Below are 21,008 nucleotides of genomic sequence, written 5' to 3'. Positions count from 1 at the left end.
TTCTCTTATACCACCTTTTTTTCCTTCTTTGCTTTATCTTCTTTATAGCTATATGGATGAGTTACAGTTAATTGGTTCACTTAGAGTTTAAAAACTTAAAGTTATATTAGATTGAAATTTGGAAACCTTGGAATTAACAGGAATGTTATAATTTTTTATGGTATGAAAAGGAAGGATGCTCTAATTTTTGGTGGCATGATAAGGTTATTAAAGAGGCACTTGAAACAGAAGGAAAATCAAAGAAATATGAAGAGAAGGGAGTGATGTTGATATAAATGTAAAAATTTGCTTCAGATGAGATAAAAATGGAGGATGAAACATATTTTGTGATGGTTATTTTGAATTAAAATGAAATGGACTAAAAAAGTGGCATTAGTTTTAATCACTTTTAATGAAAAAAATTCTATTAATTATTTTACCAGCCTTTAAAGGGCAATTCCATATGTATATGTGTCCCTTAAAGAGAAATTTTCCAAAGGGGGAATTTTTAATTTTTTATTCCATGCACCCCACTAGTGATATAGGGAGAACTTAGTGTTCTCTGAAAATGTCTTCTAGTGTTTGGAATTTAGTAATACAAATTAAATCATCACTTTTAGAAAATAAAAATAATTTTGATGAAATTACAAAAACTTTGCTACACGTTGCATGTAACAATGCTTGGTTTGATTAATAGTAGTGTTATTCCTATTTATTAATTGAATTGAGCAAATAGAAGTTTATAATTATAAACATGTTTATAATTCATAAACACAAGATTAATCTTATTGCATATCAACCATTAGATGGTAGAATAAAAAAGAATATACTAGAAAGTGTTTAAATAAATTATAAATACAAAATTAATTTAGATTAATAACAACCATTAAATAGTAAAATATCCTAGAATACCTAACCATGTTTTAAATATATCCACTAGCCCCCCTACAAGTTTGCAAAAAAATTGGCATTTTCAGGAACATTACCTAAAACATTTTATTGCCAAATATATAGAAAGTTTTGGGTTACAATGGAATAGCATTTGATGGAAAACTTTGTCTTAATATTATTAATTCTTAAAACAGGACCTTGCAAACCCAAGATCTCGGCCGTTCGTTGTAGATGCCCAATATTTCTTTTGTGATTTTAGGGCTTGTGAGGGGTGGGGAGCGCGGGTCTCTCAGCTGGCGGATTGACGCATTCGCTGTTTTCGATCGCCATCGGCAATGCACGACAATGTGCTGCTCCATCTCTCCTCCAATTCCAACCATTCAGACTCGCTGCCGTCCAAGCTCGCCAAGCTCGAAGCCAGGATGGCTGGGAAATCTATCCCCGCCGCCAAGCCCCTTCCCGACGCTTCTCCCTCTTCCACAGACTCGGACGAAGATGTAAGTCTAGGCCACTAGACAGAATCTCAACTCCCCCTATTTTCTTCTTTTCCATTATATGCCACAGAACGCTGGAGACTTTATGATCCAAGCCAGCGCCAGCTCACAGAAGAGAAAGACATTTCAAATGGACGAGTCGCGAGAAGTAAGCGAATGGACAGTCACGTATACATTCTCGCTAAGTTTTTTTTTTTTTTTCTCCAGGAGGAAAAGCTGGATCAAGAAGGCAGGACAACAAAGAGCAGCCGAGGAATGGGCCAACGAAGCCGGGGTGGAAAAGCAAAAGAGGCCAAGCGTCCTCATTCACCACCTTCTGCAAAGGTAGATTTTTCTTTTCTATTCAGTTTGAGCGTCCTGTATCGTTTCCTGAAGGTTGACAACGGGAATGGTGCGGAACACAAGGTCAGTGGTGCTCTCGTGGGGCTTCGTTTTTCTCTGTAATAACTGTTCTATCTTATTGTTTCTCAGAGGTTTTCGGAGGACGAGCGACTTAAGGTACGTTTTTATATTTGATACGTTCGTGAGGTATTTCTTTTTCCTGGCAAATTTCAGGTTTTCCTGAGAGATGTCTTGTGGAGTAAATTTTCTACAGAGGATCATTGGATAATCTGTTGGTAGCAGGAAGACCTGATGACATTGAATGCGAGGTGTGCGGGGCTTGGCGAGGAGCTTGACAAAGCTAGATCAGAAGCTTGCCAATACCAGAGAACCTGCCAGCAGCTAGAGAAGGTGATCTGCTGTGTCTTTTGGCAATTTCGGAGTTCATTCTTGAAATGTTCTCAGGAAATAAATGACATGAAGGAAGTACAGCTCGAGAAGGAGCGAAAGGTAGACATGAACGTTGTTGCCTTTTGCTGACTCGTGTGTGGTCACAGCGATTGAAGGTCGTGTCTGATCTACTGATAGCAGTTGCAAAAGGCGAGAGGCAGGAAGCAAGATTAAGAGTCCGTCAGGATTCAGTCCGGCTTGGAAACGTGGGAGTCATGCGGTAAGTGACTCTATGAAAGTATGATATTGTATCCATAGGCTTGCATCTGGCAGGGCAGGCACCTTACTGTCTGAGGTTTGGGAAGATGGACAAGCATTGAAAGACATTCAAGCTCGTCTGGTAAACTCAAAAGTTTTCTGTGCCAGCGCGTTCTTGAGGCTTATATTTTTTCTATGCAGAAATCGCTCTTGGAACAAAAAGATGCTATTGAGAAACAAAGAAAGCTTCTAAAGAAAAAACAAAACGGTATGGTTTTGGCTACTTTCCGCAAAGCATATTTCTTATAAAAATTCATGCAGATAAAACAGATGCTTCGGAAAATGATCAGGGACTTGCCGAAGAAGAATGTATAGCAACGGAAGAGATGTACAGGGCGCGGATTTTTTCGATTAAAAGGGTTTGTGAATGTTTCACTTTGGGGGATTACTGACTACTCTTGTACAGGAGGAGGAGAACACACTGCGAGATCGCGAGCGCTATGAGCTAGAAAAAGCCTGTTTCATTCGCGAGCTCAAAAGAATCAGGGACGAAGATGGATCGCGTTTCAATCACTTTCCAATCCTCAACAAACGTTACGCGTTGCTGAATCTCCTGGGAAAAGGCGGCTTCAGCGAAGTATACAAGGTAAGCCCCACTCAGCTGGGATCAACTTCCTTTCCAGAAAGTGATGTTTGTCGCGCTTGTTAGGCTTACGATATGGTGGAATACAGATATGTGGCCTGCAAGCTGCACGGTCTTAACGTCCAATGGAGCGAAGAAAAGAAGCAAAACTACATCCGTCACGCCATCCGAGAGTACAACATCCACAAGAGCTTAGTGCATTCTCACATCGTGAGGTTGTGGGACATTTTCGAGATCGACCACAATACTTTCTGTACCGTGCTACAATACTGCGGAGGTTTGTCTACGCTTTTCTTTTGCATCAGACTTACTCGTGGTTTGCAGGCAAAGATCTGGATGCCGTCTTAAAATCGACGTCAGTGCTTCCGGAAAGAGAAGCTCGGAGCATCATGGTCCAGATCTTCTCCGGCCTCGTATACTTGAACAGAAGATCGCAGCGCGTCATCCACTACGATCTCAAGCCTGGGAACGTCCTCTTTGACGAAGCTGGCGCGGCCAAACTCACAGACTTCGGACTAAGCAAAATAGTGGAAGACGAGGTTGGCTCGCAGGGAATGGAACTCACGTCTCAGGGCGCAGGGACATACTGGTAAAACTTTCCTTCCATTGTCGAAACAATACAAGCTAGAGAGCCATGGCTTTGTTACAGGTATCTTCCGCCCGAGTGTTTTGATGTGAACAAGACACCACTTATATCGTCAAAGGTGCGTTGTTCTCTCTTTTATTTCTTCAGCGGATAGATATTGAAACTACTGCGTCCAGGTTGATGTGTGGTCGGCCGGAGTGCTCTTCTATCAAATGCTATTTGGGAAGAGGCCGTTCGGGCATGACCAAAGCCAGGAGAGGATTCTACGCGAGGATACAATCACCAAGGCGAGGAAAGTGGAGTTTCCAACGCGTCCTAGTGTCTCCGCTGATGCCAAGGTAATGCGCTTCGTTTCCACTGGCGCTTCATTCTATTCCTTGTGCAGGACTTTATCCGGAGGTGCCTATCATACGATCAAATGGACAGGCCTGATGTCTTGACCGCAGCACAAGATCCTTACTTGTCCTATGTCAAACGCAAACCTTGAGAACGAAGGAATGACCGTGTAAGAAAAAACCAGAGCTTACCATTATCAACACTTAGAAACAAGCCTTCGATTCCAAATTGGTGTTCACGGCTCCAGTGCAGCCAAAACAATACGCGCTGCCGTCCGGCTTGGACTCTGTAACGCTTCTGGCGGTTGAATCATGTGTAGCACCGACTCGGCGGCTTTAGCTTGATCTTCTCTGGCAGCCACAGGGTCTTCCAGAATATTTCTGTGAAGATAGACAAAGTTTAATACCAAAAACTGCGAAAGAGTGAATTCTTACTCAAGCAAGCATGCCAGGCGGTCTGGTTTGCAGGAGGAGAAAAGAGCTTCTGGAACAGCAGGCGAGTCCAGCAAAATGTTTGGCAAAGAAACATACTTGAGCACTGTCCGCTGCTTGATGATCCACTCGGTAAAAATATTTGCTCGGTACGCAACCACGCAAGGCACACGACACATTTGTAGCTGCATTACTGCCGTACCCGACGTAACCAAGGCAGCATCACTGGCCTGCGAAAGGAAAAAAAAGCAAAGAGCATGAGAGTATGAGATGGCGATTTCGAAACTTAACTGCGAACGAGTTGTACTTGTCTTCGAGGGAGGCACCCGGGACGACGACTACAGGCAGCCCCCAATCTCTCACAGCCATGTCAATAATCCCGGTAAGCGTGCGATTTGGAACGGTTGGTATAATAGCAGCCAGGCCAGGTAAGCTTCGAGACAGGTGTTTCAATGCCGAGCCATAAATCGGGAGCATTTTATGAAGCTCCTGCGCTCGGCTTCCTGGAAGCACTGTAATAACAGGTGATTCTGCAAGAAAAAAGCGAGAAAATAAGTCCACAAAACCGAAATAGTTTGATAATTTTACCACTTGGAAGGTTATGATCTTGCCGGAACTTCTGGCCATTCCCGTGAATCATCCACTTGCTCTGAATCACGTTAAAATCCTGCAAAAACGACGTAAGAAACTGGAGTGTTGCTTTGCTAATCAAGAAGCTAGCCATACAGCAGATTTACCAGCCAAGTCAAATGCGTCATCCAGCACGGGATGCCCAACAAACGAGGCATTTAAGCCGCTCGACTTGCATATCCCTTCTTCAAACGGAAGAATGCAAAGCAAGTGATCCACAACTCCTGACAAGTTTCGAAGTTTCTCCTCGCCCCCTTTCCAGGCCCAGAAGGACGGGCATACATAATGAACACAGAATGGACCCGGTACCTTCGACTTTGCACAGAAATCTAAGCAAAGAGCAAGGTGACATAAGAAAGAAAAAACAAGAGGAAGCGAACTTCACACAAGAATACAAAATCAAAGCATAATATCCGTACCTTTGATTTTTCTTAGAAAGCGAAACGAGAAACCTTTAGAGTCGATCGTCACAATGATATGTGGATCAAATCGGACAGCGGCGTCCACGGCTTGATGCAACCTCCTCTAACAACAAACAAAGCATTTGGTAAAAGAGTAAAAGCACCGAATTGACAGAGCTTACCGATAACGTTATCAAGTGCGGCAAAAGCTCCGTTACTCCCATGACCGCAAGATCATCCATCTCGAAAATACTCTTCACTCCCTCTCGCTCCATGCAAGACCTGGATGAAAATCACAAATGCCAGCCAGTTCCCTCGAATCGAAGAACTTACCCACCAATGCCAGACAGCCGCAGAGAATCCGGCCACAGTTCTCGCATTGCCGCCACGAGACGCCCGCCGATCACATCACCGGACGGCTCTCCAGCCACGACAAACACACGCACAGGATCGCCGATCGTCCTCCTCCCAGGAGAAACCGCATCGCCGGACAGCCATCTGCGCCACACGCGCCGCGCCGGGCAAGAGCGCAGTAGCCATGGCGCCATAGCCCCGCCCGCTAGAACCCTAAAATCCAAAACCCAAGCCCTAAATGCGACCGTTGGAGGCGCGTTAACCACGGTTAGCCAAACGCTATCCACGGCAGTTAAAAATCTGACCTCTTCAAACGTCAAAATTCACTCACATGGCACAAAGATACCTTTGATGCCGACACGCCACCACCTTTGCTTTTTGGCATTGAAGAAATTCTGCGAGCTAATTGGCCGCGTTACTCGTTCGCCGGTTTTTTCCAGTTTTCCCGTCCACATCACCTCCACGTCACCTGACATACCATGCCCGCTCACGTGGCAGGGCTCCACTGTGGAATGGGCTGTTTCTTGGATTTTATTCTCGAGCCATAGAACCTCCAGTGTATAAATGCCATCATCTCTGGGCGAGCCAAGTAACTACACTCCAGGTACCCTCCCCCAATTAGCTTATTAGATTGACTCTAAACACTACATCCTTCCTCGTTCTTCGGCGTGTTCTTGGAATTTTTTTTCCTGCTGGCCTCGCTCGATCAGAAATGATCCAACAAGAGCAGCAGCACCTTGATGTCATCTCCCAGATCCCTCCAAATCCTCGCGCGGTGCTGTTCATCGCCCACGAAGGAAACGGATCGCCGCTCACGTATTGGGAGCCGCAGCCGCAGCAGCCGAATTGCACGGGAGTCCCCGACCACGTCGCCATTGTCAAGCACGCCCTCAGCCGCGGCTACGCCGTCATCGCCATCAAGAGCGTCAAGAGCTTCTGGCAGGACTGGCCGCCGCAAGCCTCGCAGGACGCTCACAACGTAGTGTCCGTCCTCGTCTCCTGGACCGCGCAGCACGGCCTGGAGCGCGCGCCGATCGTCGGTCTAGGCTCCGGCTCCGGCGGCAACTTCCTCTCCATGCTCGCGCTCACCATCAAGTTCTCGGCGCTCGTCTTGATGGTGTCCCCGGGCCTCCACAAGGCGCTGGAGCGAGCGAAGATGGCCCCGGCTTCAACTTATCCTCCGGTTCTGTTCGTCCATATGCCAAAGGACCAGACCACCGCGTCAAAGATCCACAGTCACGAGCAGCTGCTGCGAGCAAAAGCCATACCTGTTGCTCAAGTCTGCTGCGAGGAGTTCCCGATCGCTCCCTTCTACTTTGCTGCGCACATCCCCGGCTTTGGATCCGATGCCTCCACCAAGCTCCATGCAGCGATGCAGGCCGAGGGCGTCATCGACGGTTTGGGACGTGTTCTATCGGCTCCCCGGCCTCCGGATGTCTGCCTCATGCTCGAGAAGTTTGATGTTTTGCCACTCCAGCGGGACGACCACAGCTATGCGAGGCTCCTGGCTGAGCACATTCACTCGCTGATGAGAGTCGCGCAAGGCCGGCATGCTACCACCGGGAGAAAGTGTCCGGAGATTTTCAACTGGCTCGACAACCAGGTGTGGGGGCATCCACTTCTTCCAAATTTTCCACATCCGAAGCCACCACCAATTGCCACCTCGCAGTATCGGCTGCCGTTTTCGAAGTTCCATCACGGGAACTGAGAGATCTCTCTCACAATCACTCTAGAGTGATTGCCTCTCCACGATCGATCGGCGCTTCACGAGGTTCTTGCGCTTGCAATGTGTTTGTATTGTAACCGATTACTGCAAACGGAAACAGTAGTGTCAGTACTAGACAAGATTAAATCTGATACGCAGAGCTCTTACGTGCAAGATCCACGACCTGCTTGAGCATCAGATTCAGATGCGATATCATCGGATGTCATCCAGTTATCTATCCATATGTGCTACACTGTGAGGAAAAATAAAATCTTTCAGTTCAGTATCATTAACAATGGTCTAAAAGCTCACAGAGAGGAAGAACGCAAGAGAGCAAACAAATATTTCTTCTACAAGCACACCGATTTCTCCTCCTCCTTTGCATTCAACACAGGAGAGAACGAAACAGATCAAGCGAAACTGGATCAAGCGCGCAGCGCAGCGCAGCTATTCCGCTCAAAATCTAGCGATGACAATGGCGTTGGACTAGGATACCTTTGGGAATGGCGCCCGCCGCCATCGCCGGAGGAAGAGCGCGCCGACGAAGAGAAGGAGAAGCCCTAGAACGTTCTTCCGTTGAGATCGATGTGATGTGGCAAACGGGCTTCCGTAAACTACGAGGAGGAATTACTCTCTTGTTTGCATTACCGCTTTCTAGGGTTTTAGCGATCGATGGAGGCGCGAGGGGAGGCCGAGGCGGATGACGCGAGCCTGGCGGAGATTCTAGCCCATCCAGACATCTCCGCGCAGCTCCATCGCCCGGAGGAATTCTCCAAGGTAAAATTTGCGATCGAAATATCGACATTTCGTGGGGATTTCTCACGTTTCTCGTCACGGGCAGTCGCAGTACGGTGGCTCGCACAAGTTCCTGGTGAGCATCAGCGTTGTTGATAGCGCCGGGCCATTGCGATTCGTGGTGGATTCGAGCGATACTGTGGAGAGCGTTATCCGCCATGCGCTGCAGGAGTACGAGCACGAAGGCCGCATCCCGCCGCTGGGAACCGATCCCAGGCCATTCGAGCTCTATTCTGCGCACGACATCTCGGAAGGTAATGTCTCTCGGCTTTTTCATTCATTGTTCTACAATTTCTTCATGTGTTCTAGCTGCTTTGCTTGTGCAGCTCTAGACGATAAGCTCCGGATTGGCGATGCTGCTGGAGTGCGAGACTTTATCCTTCACAGACGTCCCGATGGCGATCGAATTGCAGCGCAAAAGGATGATCACCCAACTTCTTGGAGATCGAGACTAATTGCCGCGGTGGCTGCTCACTTTGGCAGCAACAGCAGCAGCGGGGATTCGCATCGCCCCTGAATTTGCGACGAAGGCAAGTTTCCATTTTTTTTCTCCTTTTCGTTGCTCTGGAGATCGAAAGTAACGCTCGGTAGTTTCTCTTCACCTCGCCCGCTGCTGCGAGTCCCTTGCCATGTACAGGCGTTTCCAGCGAGGACGGATCGAGCGAGCGATCCACGATCAAACGAACGATTCCCCAAAATGCGATCATCGATAGAGGCTGTGTGGCTCTGACACAATCACACACACACACACACACACGAACAGAGAGCAGGCGATACGAGCCATTGGTTTCACTTGTCATAATAATACTTTGCTCTTTAATTTGTTGCTCGTCGATGGGGATGTTACAAGCGAATGATTTCCAGCGCGTAAGCTTTTTTTGCGCAGCACGTGGCCCCGGCGGCTCACGTGACGTGTGACGGGGTTCGAGCCGCACGGGGCCGAAAACGTACTGCCACGTCATGACCATGCGCCATGAGCTGGCATGCCATGTTACATGCCCCCATGCCGCGTATGCATGGGCCAATCATGGATTGTTGATGGTGGCCGTTAAGGGGGAATTTGGCAAATCGGAGGGAATCCGATCCCGGTCGTCGCCGGTCAGACAACCCCCGTCAGCCCCCGTCAAGCCCGTCGCCAGGCCTTCCGAGCTTTAGGCAAATCCGCCCACGTGGTTACCGCCACCTGGCGCAGCTCCATTGAGCGCGGGAAAAAACTGCCGGAGATTCGCCGGAAGCGGTTAAAAATGCAAACGCCTTGGGGTGAGAGCGCGCCAGAATCGTGGTCCAAATTTCCTTTCAAAGGGTGGCCGAAAACCATGGCCACCACCCCGGTCTCCCGCACTGAATCCAGCAAAAAAACCCTCAAGCAATCTAGCAAGCCCAAACGACGTACTCGCAAGCTCATTCCCGCATTGCCCTAAGAATCCAGCAAATTGGAGGGAAAAAAACTACACGAATTCCCCACAAGAGCTTACTGGCCCTTATAATCAATTTCTTTGGCGATGAATGAGTCCATTTTCCATAAGCTATCGAGCGCAGCAGGTCTTAAGGCGTATGCATTGCGTGAGTTGAGGGGGATGTGCCTATTCGCAATCAGTCAACGCTATTGCAACTCATTAGATCCAAATAAAAAACTCGCCCCACACGCACAACACCTTTGCATGCGGCCTGCGTGCATGGGGGCCTCGTCATTGACACTCCCCCAAACAAAAGCACAAACCCTAGAAACCCAAAAGGGGAAGGGAAGGTAAAGGGGTCAGTCAACTTTCCGCCCTTTTCTTAAACCTAGGGAATATACTCCCCCGCCCATAGCAACGGTTTATCTCCTGTTGTCTGCTCTGTTGGGGAGATTAATTAGTGAGATTTAAATTAAGTGCCTGGCAGACACACTCCGCAAGAATTGATTTCGCGGGTGGTGCCGCGAGAGCTAAAGTAGCTAGGTTTGCCAGATTTTGTGGGAGGGCGAATATTCCCGACATTTAAATTTCAAATCCAACAAACTCGCAGTACGCAACGCAACAGCGCGAGCGGCTGCCACGGCAATCTAAAAAATGGATCCAGCGGCAACAGCAAACGGATTCTTATATAATTCGATCCCGTCGCGGGCTCTCCCGGAAGCGGCAAAGCAACAATCTGGATGGCGAATGCCGTTTCCCATGTCCAAACTCTCGCAACAGCAGCAACAGATCCAATATATGAAACGAAACCAGAGAGAACCAAAGTTCCCAGAATCTCGCAATCGATCCAGAAAACCCAAAGTATTATCGTACAAAGTGTTGTGTTTACTTAAAAGGATTTGATACAAAAGTTCCCACAAAGGAAAGAGAAGAGGACATATGTTAGTTCTCACGTAAGCTCCCGAGTTGAGAGTGTTTGCCCTGGAGGATTTTGATAAGGACGAAGGACGAAGGACGAGAGAGAGAGAGAGAGAGAGAGACAGAGAGAAGGAGAGGTTTTACAAGGGACAGATCGCGAAAAACCAAGGAGCTTACTTGCGTTGTGAGCCAAGGCTATAGCCGATACGATCGATCGATCATGGAGAGACCGATCGATCGATCACGAGTATCTGAGCTCCGAGAAGAGGCTCTCGCCACACCTGGCACAGAGAAACCGCGCCGGGATGGGATCCGGGTCCGCGATCCCGCCACACCGCGTGTGCTGCCACACCTCGCACACATCACACGCGATCATCCTCTCGCCATCGTCGTCCTTGGCGCCGCACGGGCAGTCGACGATCCAGCTATCGTTGCCACCCTCGTAGCGCCACTCGTTGTAAACGTCCACCCCGGACCCTTGGACGATCAGCGTGGAGCCCGACTCGATGGCCCCGAAGAGGAGGTCCTCGTTGTCGCCCTCCAGCTCCGGGATGGTGTCCACCCGGAAGCCGCGCATTATGTGGTACGTGTCGCGGAACCCCCGCTGGGCCTCGAGCTTGAGGTCGCCGATGGTGGCGTGCGGCGGTAGCACCACCAGCTCCGGCGGCGGGCTGGGCCGGTTGCGGCACGGGTCCGAGTCGCGCAGTATGACGCAGCACATGACGCGCAGCATCTCGTCGTCGTCCACCACCACCGCCTCCCACGCCTCGTTTGCGCCGCCGGCGGCGATGGTAGTACTACCGCCACGGCTGCTGCTACCGCCCGCCAGCCCCGCTGCCGCGGACGCCGCGGCCGCCGCCGCGGCTGCCTTGCGCGTCTTGTGCCCGCAGTAGTCGCGGATGAGCTGCTTGGTGTCGAGGATGATCCGGCTGGCGGTGGGCAGCGCGGTGAGGATGCTCTTGCCGCCGCCGCGCTTGCTGGCCGGCTTGTAGCTCTCGAGGACGTTCTTGTACATGTAGACGATGTCGCGCTGCACGTCGCCGCGGCTGATGTCGCATACCGCCGCCGCCGCCACCGCCGCCGCCACCTCGCCGCCCTTGACGCTGGGGGCGGTGGTGGTGCCATTCCCACACCCGCCGCCACTACCATTTCCCATGGCACCGCCGCCGGCACCATTGCTGTGGTGCTGCGGGTGGTGGTGGATCGACGCCGTCACGTCTTCGAGGCTGTACTCGAGCACCTTGGTGATGGGGTTTACCGCGCGGCGCACGACGTGGCCGCCCACGACGCGGTTGCCCAGCGACTTGAGCACGAAGTCGAGCAATCCGGTGTCACCAATGTAGACCCGCGCGGCGTCGCGCACGTCTTGCCGCGGCATCCACTTCTTGTCGCAGTTCTTGAGCGCCTCCACGATCACCTGCGTCGCCAGCTCCAGCCGCTTCATGCTCCACCGGCACGGCATGTCCGAGGAGAAGGCCGCGCCCAGCGAGAACGAGGAGATCGGCGGTGACAGTGGATTGGAATTCGGGCTGCTGCTCTTGCGCGATGGTTCGTGGTGCTGCTGGAGCTGGAGCTGCTGGTGCTGGTGCTGATGCTTGGCGGGCTGGAGCAGCGACGAGGAGGAGGAATTGGCGGCGGTGGCGGTGAGCGGCAGCCGGGATTTGAGCTCCACCATGAAGCGCACGAGATCGCCCACCGTCTGGAGGGCCTGGCCGCTCATCTTCTGGTAGAGCGACACGATCTCCAGGACCTCGGCGTCCACGCCGTCGAAATGCTGGATCATCACCGAGAGCGGCATCCCCCGGATGGCCTCGATCGCCTTGGAGTACATCTGCTGCGTGATCCCGAAGCTGCCATGCCCGAATTTGTAGCCCCAGCGGCTGTACCACGACTCGCCATACGCGACGCAGTGGAGCAGCCGGAGCTCCAGTCCCTTCTTCTTGGCGATGTCCTCCACGCTCACCTTCCTAGAACACACAGGATCATGAGAAATAATGGGAATTTCTTCTTCCTCGATCGAGCAACCGATCGATCCATGAGCGAGAGAATTCTACCTGGCGCGCAGCATGGCGCAAATTCGGTCCCAGAGATCCATGATCTCCCGGCCCGACGCGAGCTTGGATCCCTTCTCGCGGCCATTGACGCGCAGGAGATGGCCATAACCGTTGCAGTGGAGGAGGCCGTGGAGGAGATGGTCCTGGAGATCGAGAATGCTGCTCTGCGTCGCGGCCGCCTCGTCGTCGATCTCTGGCCCGGGGATGATGAAGTGGTAGCGCCGGATCGACACGGGATGGTGGCTCCATCCTGGCGAAGAACACGCAAGAACACCCAAATGGAAATCAGTGGCAATTGGCGGCGAATCGAGGTGAGAGTAGGGAGAAGGGAGAATTCGCGCGCCTCACCTATGCAGCGGCAGTGGTCGCAGTGTGGATGCATTGAATTGGCCGTGCTCTCCTCCATGATGAGGAGATTCAAGCGCCCCGAGGAGAGATTCCTGTCGTCCTCGAGGAGCAGTGACCAGGTGGGCATTCCCTCCACCGTGTAGGGCTCCATCTCCGCGCAATCCGAGAGGAATGCCCGGATGTTGTCCCGGAATGCGCCATCGTAGTCGGCCGGGCAGCCCGGATCGCCGAAGGTGTGGATCCCAAACACGCGCTCCGCCCGCCGCTTCTTCGATCGGTGGTGGTGGCTCGTCGCCGCGCTCGTCGTCGTGCTCGTAGTCGTCGCTGTGCTCGCCGTGCGCGCGTACATTTCTACACTAGATTCGATCGACGAGGTGTCATGGAGGATCGCGCACCGCTTCTTCTCGGCGGCGGAGGAGAGAGGAGGAAGCGGAGGAGAGCTCACAGGCTTCATCGCTCCTTTTTTAAAAGAGAGGGGAGAGAGAGAGAGGGACCCCAGCGCCGGGTTGAATGGCAGCCATGGGCATAGATCGCCACGTCATGGATCCCCGCCGGCCACGTAATGTGGCTCACATGGGCCATGGCCCATCCCGCGTCCGACGTGGCGGGCTCGCAATCATTAATGCGATGAGTCGTTCGTTTTTGTGTATGGCGAGAATTTCTTTTGGGAGCAAAAAATCGGGCTAAATGCCAAACCGGATATGATGAGCTTTTTTAACGGAAACAAAAAGGGGAGAGATAACAGAAAATGCTGTGTGATTCTATTGGAGATTCTGGACGAGAGGACAAAATTCGGGATTTGAGGGTCGTGTCCAGGTCGGGGGATCGATTCTCGCCCAATTCCGGAGGGACGGAGCTCGTGGGCTCAAATCTCGTGCACACTAGCCTTTTCTAGGGTTCAGCTCCTTGAGCTTCTCCATCCACTGCTCGTCGTTTACCTTGCTCGCCCAGTTGGGGCAAAAACCTCCAATGCTGACGTTCAGCATCGCACCCATGATCGCCTCGCGCCGATCCGGTGGGATTGGCGCGGATCGCCTCGCCTCGTCCTCGCGATTAGCCCGCGCAATCGCGCTCTCGCGGCGCAGACGCTCCTCTTCTTCTTCCTCATCGGCGGGATCTAATAAGTTAGGGTTTGACGCATCCTCTTGCTGGGCGTGATTGATCTGCTGCAATGCACTGGCACTCACATTCCCATAGACGGTCAGCTCCACGCCATTCACCGTGACGACAGTTCCACCACGCAATTCCTTGGGCCGATCATGACAATCGCCTCCATTGCATTCAGGTTTATTCATCCCTCCCTACAATGAACCCTAAAAATACCAGCAAAGTAAAAACTAAGTGTTTAGTTCAAATGATAAAAACCAAAGATCGCGCCAGACAGGGGTCGAACCTGTGACTTTCTGCTTAGGAAACAGACGCTCTATCCACTGAGCTACAGGCGCCGGAGTTATTCGACTTTCTGGCAACACGGTAATCATCCCAACCAAAATAGAAGATTTTGTGGAAGGCCCGTGCCTGGCAGGGATCGAACCTGCGACATTCTGTTTAGAAGACAGATGCTCTATCCGATTGAGCTACAAGCACAAGCCGAGAAAGTTCAAGGTGCCCATTTTTTCCTACCCCGGGGAGTACACAGACTTTAAGAATCTCTGGGCGGACCTTTCTTCGCGGCCTCGGCGGCAGCCTTCTCGGCCTCGATCCCGTTAACAATCTCTTCGATCTCGGGCTCCTCCAGCAATTTGAGCCCTTGTCTGGTCATCACAGCGATCTCGATGTTCTTGCCACCGCTCTCCACAACCTATAGACCCAGACAAGTTCCAAAAGTTTAGAGAAAGCGCGATCCAAAACTCTTTGCTTACCTCCAGGAGAGCTCGGACAGCCAGCTTCACCGTGTCCATGCCCGACGTCTCGGTGTAGTTCTTCTCCAGGTACTCGCGCACCGAGTTGGAGTTCCTGCCCGTCGCGTTTGCCTTCCACGCCGAGAAGGTCCCGGACGGATCCGTCTGGTAGAGCGATGGAGCTCCAGTGTGTGGATCGAAGCCGATGATGAGCGTCGAGATCCCGAATGGCCGCACTCCCCCGCTCTGCGTGTACTTCTGCTGGAGCCCCGCGATGTAGCGTGTGATGTACTCCACCGTGACTGGATCTTCCACCGTGAGCCTGTGGCTCTGGCATTCCACTCTCGCCCGGTTCACCAGGACCCTGGCGTCGGCTGTGAGGCCAGCGAAAGCTAGGGCGACGTGCTCGTCGAGGCTCAGGATCTTGTGGACCGTCCTGGACAGAGATTTCGGAATCAGGAGCTAGAAATCTAGAGGTCTAGAGATCAGAGGGAAACGAACCTCGCGTCCTGGAGCTTGGCGGTGGATTTCTTCTCCACGCCGAGCACGATTGTGTCAGTGCCGCGGACGCCGACGGCGGCGTTGCCCTTGCGCACGGCCTCCTGTGCGTATTCCACCTGGAAGAGATGGCCATCGGGCGAGAAGACGGTGATCGCCCTGTCGTAGCGCCCAGACGACATTTTGCTCAAGAACCCTAAAATCCAAGAGCCCTAGCAATAAAACCCTAAGCGTTTTAATTGTGAAAATGTGGATCCCCTTGGATGTCGCGCAGGCCTCGCGTGATCGAGAGTGGTATAAAATCTCCGCGCGCGAGCAGAGACCGGTGAATTTCAATCAATCACCGCTGGTCTCGCAATCCTTCGCTAATGGAAAGATCATCGCTCGCGATTGAATTGGTGGCGTGGTGGATCGTGTTTGGAGCCCTAGCCCGGCGAGCTCCATCCATGGCTACTGTCTCGTGGGCGATTTTAAGCAGTGGTTCCCAAAGAGGATTGCTGTGGGATCGTACGGAACGTGACACTGGAATGCGGTAAATTTGACCAAGGCGCTGAGTTTACCGCTCAAATGTGGCGTCGGAACTATCTGTGCTGGTAAGTAACATTTTTTCACCTTGTTCTTCCTCTTAACAATCACTCGCGCAGGTCTTCCAGTTCCCACCTAGGATAGTTTGGCTACTGTAATGCTTGAATATAAAATAAAAGCGTCTCGTGGGAATCGAGCCTCGTAGCGCTGGCGTCAGCATAGGTGTAACGAATCGTCTCGTGCCACATGGCCGTTCCAGCAAAACTAGTGAATTTAGGGTTTCAAGCAGTCTCGCGATGGGAGAGCTGATGAGGCTTTGGTGATCGATCCTGTGATGATTAGCTAGCAATGGCTGCGCCTGCGTCGTCTACGCCATTCCAGCCCTATGTGTACCAGGTGAGTGACAATAGTTGCAAATGCGAATGCGAATTTTTTTTCCTTTCCTTGTTCCTCCTAGAGTGAGCAATCGGCAGCCGCGACGGCATTCCAGATATTTGGCTTTGAGGCGCAAGTCCTGCAGGTAGAATGCTGCTCGAAAAAGGAATTTTTTCTAACAGCTCATTCAGATAATGTTAAAACCTCAAGAAAAAATCCAAGCAAAGTCAGGTTGTCTTTCCCCCTTTGCGAATCACTCACAATTTTCTCTTTTCTTTTCTTTTTTTTTCTCGTTTTCCAGGATCAATGTGCTACACCTCTGGATCTATTCAAGCAGAAGTTAACGTTCCTCAAGAAAACGCTGGTGTTGGTGTGTTGCAATGGATGATGGGACGACCCGATACAAGCACTACGTAAGTTGGTCCAGTTTTTCTTCAGGAATCGTTTTGATCTTCGCTGCCAGGTTTACAAATGCGGGAAGTGAAGATGGTTACATTGGCCTAGGAGCACCCTCACTAGCCAGAATATTGCCGGTATGCGATTTTGCTTTGCTGTTTTTCCTTTGTATTTCTAGAGATTTAGCGGCGAGAACTTAGCAGATCGACTTGGCTGTATTTGGTGGGGAGATTATTTGTCAGGTAAGATTATCCTCCATACTTATGCGACAAGTCCCTTTTTTCGGTGCTTTATCCCAGCGGGAAGCCTTCCTAGGATCTGTTAACGACGTCACGGTGAAACATCTAACGCCACGAAGAGTTCGTGTTGGGTACTTTGGAGCTGATGTGGGAGTTAATTCATTTGGAAATGTTTCTTTGGGAATCTAATTCTTTCGCGTTCGTCGCAGGGACTTTTGACGCAGAAACTCGTAGGACAGGGCCTCGCTTTCATCACAGCCGGTGGTTCCGGTAAAGGAAGCTCTTGCCTCCCCTTCGTGTTCTTCTCACGTTGATCTATCAGTGCTGCAGAAGAAACTAAGCAGAGGAGAATTGCTTGTCGTCGACATTGGATGCCTCGTGGCCATGACAAGTGCCGTGGAGTGCGAGATCAAGCAAGCTAGTCCTGCTGCGCGACGAGCTTTTTTCGGCGTAAGTTTTTCGCTCTTCGTCGCTGGCTTCCAGACTCTCGATTTTTTTCTTTCTTCCAGGGTGAATGCCCATTTCAGGCTCACCTTACAGGACCGGGTGTAGTCTTCATCCAAAGTTTGCCATCACAACGACTTGCTCACAAGATAGCTAGGTACGAAAAGAAAGTTCGTGCTAGAACTCCATCTAAATGCTCGTCCACAGGACAATCTCGGCTCCTCATTTCCGGGACAACCCCCGGTTTTTTATTTCGGCTGGAGTGTTTCTTTTCCTTGCGTACGCCATGATCTTCGCATCTTTGCTTCTCGCAGAGCCGTGAGGCCCACTGGACAAAAGAACGAAATCTTACATTCATAGTACCATAAAAACTGGTAATTGCCCAGCAAATGCTTCACCATGAAGAGCATCTTAACTGCATTACAAAAGAGTTGGGAACCAGAAGAGGGGCTAGCATGAAAGCTGCGTCTCACTTTAATAAGAAAAAGGATGCCAAAGGCGCTCTACGAGGTTGGTTTTAGATAAAGATGCAAGAGTCTAAGACTACATGGCCGAGCAGCAGGATTGCAGGGGTTGGATAGTCACAGACAATGTAAGTCCATTGCCCATTTCCCATGTATCTCTCATTTGTTCGCTTGTCCATAAAGTAGTGATCTCTCTCCTTATTATGACCCTATTTTACCTATTCCCAGTAAAAGAGTTAAAGTTTTACTAATTATTAAATAAATATTATTTTTGGTTTGCTCTGCCATCTAATGGTTTTTAATTAATTTTGCATTTATAAATTATAAACTGTACAATTGTGTTTATATATTATAAATATATTTAAAATCATAAATATTCTGGATGTAGAAAATGTCTTGAATATAATAGTACTATTCATGCCTCTTGATTTGCAATTTAGTATCATTCCAAATGGTACATGAGAAAGAGAATATTTTTAATACTCTATACAATTGTCCAATGTACATGGTCCGTCTTTGGGTTAAATAATAAATTTTCAAGTTTATCCTAGAGACTATTTTTAGGGAGTGGGGTGAAAACCTAAAGCATGCTTGCATGGGGGCAAATATATAATATATAAATTGGGTATAGTTGATGAATTTGAGATATTGTCTAGTTGCTCACTAAATATATCTATTCTTGTTTTATGTCTGGCTTGTGTTTAAACTCAAACTTTATACCATGTTAGTTGATAGAATACTTATATCCTTGTATTAACCTAATATATTGAAATAGTGTTAAATCTTGTTTGGCTCAGTTTTGCATGTTGATTTTGATGTTGGGATGCTGAAACTTTTAAGATTGTTTTAGTTTGCTACGTACTTTTATTTTTTTGCTCCTTGTGTATTCAAGAGTTTAATTCTATCCCTTCATTTAATGGTTTAAAGCTTTGAAACTTAAGTCCCAATTATGTTGCCTTTGACAAAGTTTAAGTTTTATTTTGTGATTAATTCCTATATTTGGTATTAAAAATAGGTTGGATAGAAAATTTGTGTAATTGAGGCATTGATATTATGAGCATTTATGTTAGTGAAAATAACATTATTATATTGAGTATGACAAGTTTTCCTTAGAACTTGATTTTTTATATCATATTCTTTTTAGTGTTTTGGTTTCACACTAGATCTTGAGGGTGATTGAAAAAAAGTGTTAATATGACATAAATATCTAAAGATTTAGTCTTTGTGATCGAGTCTTCAATATTTATATTGCATTTGCAAATGTTGGTGATAGATATCAAATATATAGACATGTTGTTAAATGCTTAGGTATTCTATTAGATTGTAAAACTTTGTGTTAAGATAAACATATATGAAGTTGTAAGTAAGAAGAAATTTGTTAAGTTTGAGAGTCATTTTTTTTTCTAGGATGGAAAACTTTCAACAAATTATTGTAGGCTTTTCCAATAGTCTCTTTATTAATTATTCTATTCAAAAACTGGTCTATTTTAGTAAGTTATTATAAATTAGTGAAGGGGTTGAAGTTGACTTTAGTTTTTAAACTTTAGTATATGGCTTGTATAATGCAACCTGGAAACGATATTAATCTTGAGGTTAACATAATTAGAGTTTGGAATTGAAGTAGATAATGGTTATTGCACTTATTGCTTTATGCTCGGTGGTAAATTGCATCTTGCATTTGGTTAAACTCTATAAGAATGATGCACTTTGACTAAGGATTATAATTTATAACTTAGTTCTTTTTGGTTAAGGTGTAAGTACCTATACTATAGCCATTGTCCATTAAAAGTTGTATACCTATATGAGTCAATTTATTAATTTTTACTTTAGTTCCAGCTAAGTGTCAATCATTTATAGTTATCCTCTTTCATCATACTAAAAGTGATTAATTAGACATATTATTTAGCTTTTAATTGCTTGATTGGAGTTGAGTAGTCACTTTTTCTATATTTGTCTATGTTTCTATATATTATATCTAGAGTGTTACCTTTTTATTGAACAAGTATATAATTTGATGATGTGAATTTGGCATTAGGTCTTCTGAAGATAAGTTGAAGAGTGATTATTAATTATTTTGCAATTAGTAATTTCTTGTATACTTTGTCAAGAATTAATAATACTTTGCTTAAATTTAGCAATGATAGGCTTACTCACCAAATGATATTGTGGAGGATTGTGTAATTAAATTTGCATGGTTTTTCCATGTTAACATATTATTTCTACTTCTGTCAATATTATCCTTTTGTGTTTAGTTTGTGGTATTGGATTATATTGATGTGATGATTCAATCCTTAATAAAGTATGTTTATTTCTTAGATACTAAATATAACATTTTTAACTTTGGTTAACTTAATCACTAAAAAGCTTTGAATAGTGGTTTGTTCTTGCTTTTTTTAGTTTTATTCTGTTGTTGATAACATTGAAGGGATGTTTTGACATTAATATTTTTAAAGTTGGGATTGGAATGATATTAGACATTTCTTCATACATATATTGAAAAAGTTTAATTTTTCATCTGGATGGTTAATGATCAATTTTCCTCATTAGAGAATGATATTTTATTTCATTAGTCTTGACAAAGATGGTGTTAGTGATTAAGCTATACCTTTATATTGTTGGCATTCACACATTTACTACTTAACAACTATATTAACATTCAAATAAGCTAAGTTCCAAGTTAGCAAATTTTATTCTAAATGAGATTACTTATTAAAGGTTTGACTTTAGCTTTTCCTTGAAAAGTGATTTAATCATAAACTATGCTAAACATGGCAAAAAGAAAAGTGTTGGTTTAATTTTTTATTATTGATCATTGATGATTTTTATTAAGCTTGTTATAAAGTAGGGAAAGGAATTGCAACTTTTGTCTCTTATCTATTGTTCTTTGGTCTCATGGTTAATTCTTGTGATTCAATTTAGGGTTCTGCAAATCTATTATAAATAACAAAATACTGTTCAAATTAAGTTATTGTAGAAGCCCAAACATTTCTATATTTTAAATTGTGGGAAGGAAAACTCTAAAAATCTATAAAGATACCATGATTCTAAAGTGGTGGTATAATAAGCCAAAAGGGATTAAAAATGGTAAAAGATAAAAGTATATATTGTGAGGGCTAGATGTACAACTCCAATGCAGTATACTTGATTTTTCCTGTATATAAACTAGGGTTTATGGGCTAATCTATGCAATCACATTAATAAAGATGCTTGGATTTATGCTTTTGGTTTGTACATAAATACACACAGACATACATACATACATTCATATATACATATATACAGATATATACAGATA

General features: G+C 47.5%; 7 protein-coding genes and 2 non-coding genes across 16 annotated transcripts; 4 read left to right on the top strand and 5 right to left on the bottom strand.

Moving 5' to 3' along the window:
- The first annotated feature begins 1,117 nt into the window (after nucleotides 1–1,117).
- On the top strand, nucleotides 1,118–4,336 carry LOC9631086 (serine/threonine-protein kinase TOUSLED). 4 transcript variants are annotated; one of them, XM_002967953.2, is made up of 17 exons: nucleotides 1,118–1,367; nucleotides 1,435–1,512; nucleotides 1,572–1,688; nucleotides 1,740–1,769; nucleotides 1,836–1,862; nucleotides 1,989–2,096; nucleotides 2,151–2,195; nucleotides 2,243–2,355; nucleotides 2,409–2,475; nucleotides 2,535–2,601; nucleotides 2,655–2,752; nucleotides 2,800–2,979; nucleotides 3,043–3,253; nucleotides 3,301–3,565; nucleotides 3,626–3,680; nucleotides 3,739–3,900; nucleotides 3,948–4,336. In XM_002967953.2, the coding sequence occupies exons 1-17, from the start codon at nucleotides 1,206–1,208 to the stop codon at nucleotides 4,047–4,049; spliced, it is 1,887 nt and encodes a 628-aa protein (XP_002967999.1). In that variant the 5' UTR covers nucleotides 1,118–1,205; the 3' UTR covers nucleotides 4,050–4,336. The 4 variants fall into 4 exon arrangements, with proteins under 4 accessions (XP_002967999.1, XP_024528541.1, XP_024528540.1 ...); XM_024672773.1 differs by having other exon boundaries at nucleotides 1,986–2,096; XM_024672772.1 differs by having other exon boundaries at nucleotides 1,572–1,769.
- On the bottom strand, nucleotides 4,069–5,926 carry LOC112345624 (probable lipid-A-disaccharide synthase, mitochondrial). Of its 3 annotated transcripts, none has more exons than XM_024672774.1 (8): nucleotides 5,694–5,926; nucleotides 5,543–5,642; nucleotides 5,379–5,484; nucleotides 5,056–5,288; nucleotides 4,918–4,996; nucleotides 4,621–4,859; nucleotides 4,333–4,559; nucleotides 4,069–4,278 (listed from the first exon to the last, which is right to left on the bottom strand). In XM_024672774.1, exons 1-8 carry the CDS (start codon nucleotides 5,906–5,908, stop codon nucleotides 4,134–4,136), a joined length of 1,344 nt encoding a protein of 447 aa, XP_024528542.1. In that variant the 5' UTR covers nucleotides 5,909–5,926; the 3' UTR covers nucleotides 4,069–4,133. The 3 variants fall into 3 exon arrangements, with proteins under 3 accessions (XP_024528542.1, XP_024528543.1, XP_024528544.1); XM_024672775.1 differs by having other exon boundaries at nucleotides 4,429–4,559; XM_024672776.1 differs by having other exon boundaries at nucleotides 5,698–5,782.
- Nucleotides 5,927–6,426: 500 nt separating this feature from the next.
- LOC9631085 lies at nucleotides 6,427–7,422 on the top strand. Its single transcript, XM_002967952.2, has one exon. It carries the CDS (start codon nucleotides 6,427–6,429, stop codon nucleotides 7,420–7,422), a length of 996 nt encoding a protein of 331 aa, XP_002967998.2.
- Nucleotides 7,423–8,069: 647 nt separating this feature from the next.
- Nucleotides 8,070–9,047, top strand: LOC9633321. 2 transcript variants are annotated; one of them, XM_024672973.1, is made up of 4 exons: nucleotides 8,070–8,196; nucleotides 8,261–8,468; nucleotides 8,541–8,744; nucleotides 8,852–9,047. In XM_024672973.1, exons 1-3 carry the CDS (start codon nucleotides 8,092–8,094, stop codon nucleotides 8,729–8,731), a joined length of 504 nt encoding a protein of 167 aa, XP_024528741.1. In that variant the 5' UTR covers nucleotides 8,070–8,091; the 3' UTR covers nucleotides 8,732–8,744; nucleotides 8,852–9,047. The 2 variants fall into 2 exon arrangements, with proteins under 2 accessions (XP_024528741.1, XP_002967997.1); XM_002967951.2 differs by having other exon boundaries at nucleotides 8,541–9,047.
- Nucleotides 9,048–10,681: 1,634 nt separating this feature from the next.
- On the bottom strand, nucleotides 10,682–13,385 carry LOC9633320 (PHD finger protein MALE MEIOCYTE DEATH 1). Its single transcript, XM_024672381.1, has 5 exons — nucleotides 12,932–13,385; nucleotides 12,584–12,833; nucleotides 11,746–12,496; nucleotides 11,386–11,625; nucleotides 10,682–11,295 (listed from the first exon to the last, which is right to left on the bottom strand). Exons 1-5 carry the CDS (start codon nucleotides 13,383–13,385, stop codon nucleotides 10,771–10,773), a joined length of 2,220 nt encoding a protein of 739 aa, XP_024528149.1. The 3' UTR covers nucleotides 10,682–10,770.
- A 918-nt stretch (nucleotides 13,386–14,303) lies between these two features.
- TRNAR-CCU lies at nucleotides 14,304–14,376 on the bottom strand. The gene has a single exon. It is a non-coding gene; the product is annotated as a tRNA-Arg (tRNA).
- Nucleotides 14,377–14,444: 68 nt separating this feature from the next.
- TRNAR-UCU lies at nucleotides 14,445–14,518 on the bottom strand. Its single transcript has one exon. It is a non-coding gene; the product is annotated as a tRNA-Arg (tRNA).
- A 1-nt stretch (nucleotide 14,519) lies between these two features.
- Nucleotides 14,520–15,493, bottom strand: LOC9631084 (proteasome subunit alpha type-7). The gene is made up of 3 exons (XM_002967687.2): nucleotides 15,274–15,493; nucleotides 14,794–15,208; nucleotides 14,520–14,732 (listed from the first exon to the last, which is right to left on the bottom strand). The coding sequence occupies exons 1-3, from the start codon at nucleotides 15,450–15,452 to the stop codon at nucleotides 14,574–14,576; spliced, it is 753 nt and encodes a 250-aa protein (XP_002967733.1). The 5' UTR covers nucleotides 15,453–15,493; the 3' UTR covers nucleotides 14,520–14,573.
- A 565-nt stretch (nucleotides 15,494–16,058) lies between these two features.
- LOC9633319 lies at nucleotides 16,059–17,775 on the top strand. Of its 2 annotated transcripts, none has more exons than XM_024672953.1 (11): nucleotides 16,059–16,191; nucleotides 16,253–16,315; nucleotides 16,362–16,401; nucleotides 16,472–16,583; nucleotides 16,634–16,703; nucleotides 16,770–16,808; nucleotides 16,866–16,952; nucleotides 17,015–17,075; nucleotides 17,128–17,255; nucleotides 17,315–17,406; nucleotides 17,457–17,775. In XM_024672953.1, the coding sequence occupies exons 1-11, from the start codon at nucleotides 16,144–16,146 to the stop codon at nucleotides 17,569–17,571; spliced, it is 855 nt and encodes a 284-aa protein (XP_024528721.1). In that variant the 5' UTR covers nucleotides 16,059–16,143; the 3' UTR covers nucleotides 17,572–17,775. The 2 variants fall into 2 exon arrangements, with proteins under 2 accessions (XP_024528721.1, XP_002967996.1); XM_002967950.2 differs by having other exon boundaries at nucleotides 16,866–16,958.
- Nucleotides 17,776–21,008: the final 3,233 nt, after the last annotated feature.

The sequence above is a fragment of the Selaginella moellendorffii genome, unplaced genomic scaffold, assembly GCF_000143415.4.
Source record: "Selaginella moellendorffii unplaced genomic scaffold, v1.0 SELMOscaffold_9, whole genome shotgun sequence".
Lineage (NCBI taxonomy): Eukaryota > Viridiplantae > Streptophyta > Lycopodiopsida > Selaginellales > Selaginellaceae > Selaginella > Selaginella moellendorffii.
Note: the sequence above shows the minus strand (reverse complement) of the source record. Positions and strands in the feature narration are given on the sequence as shown.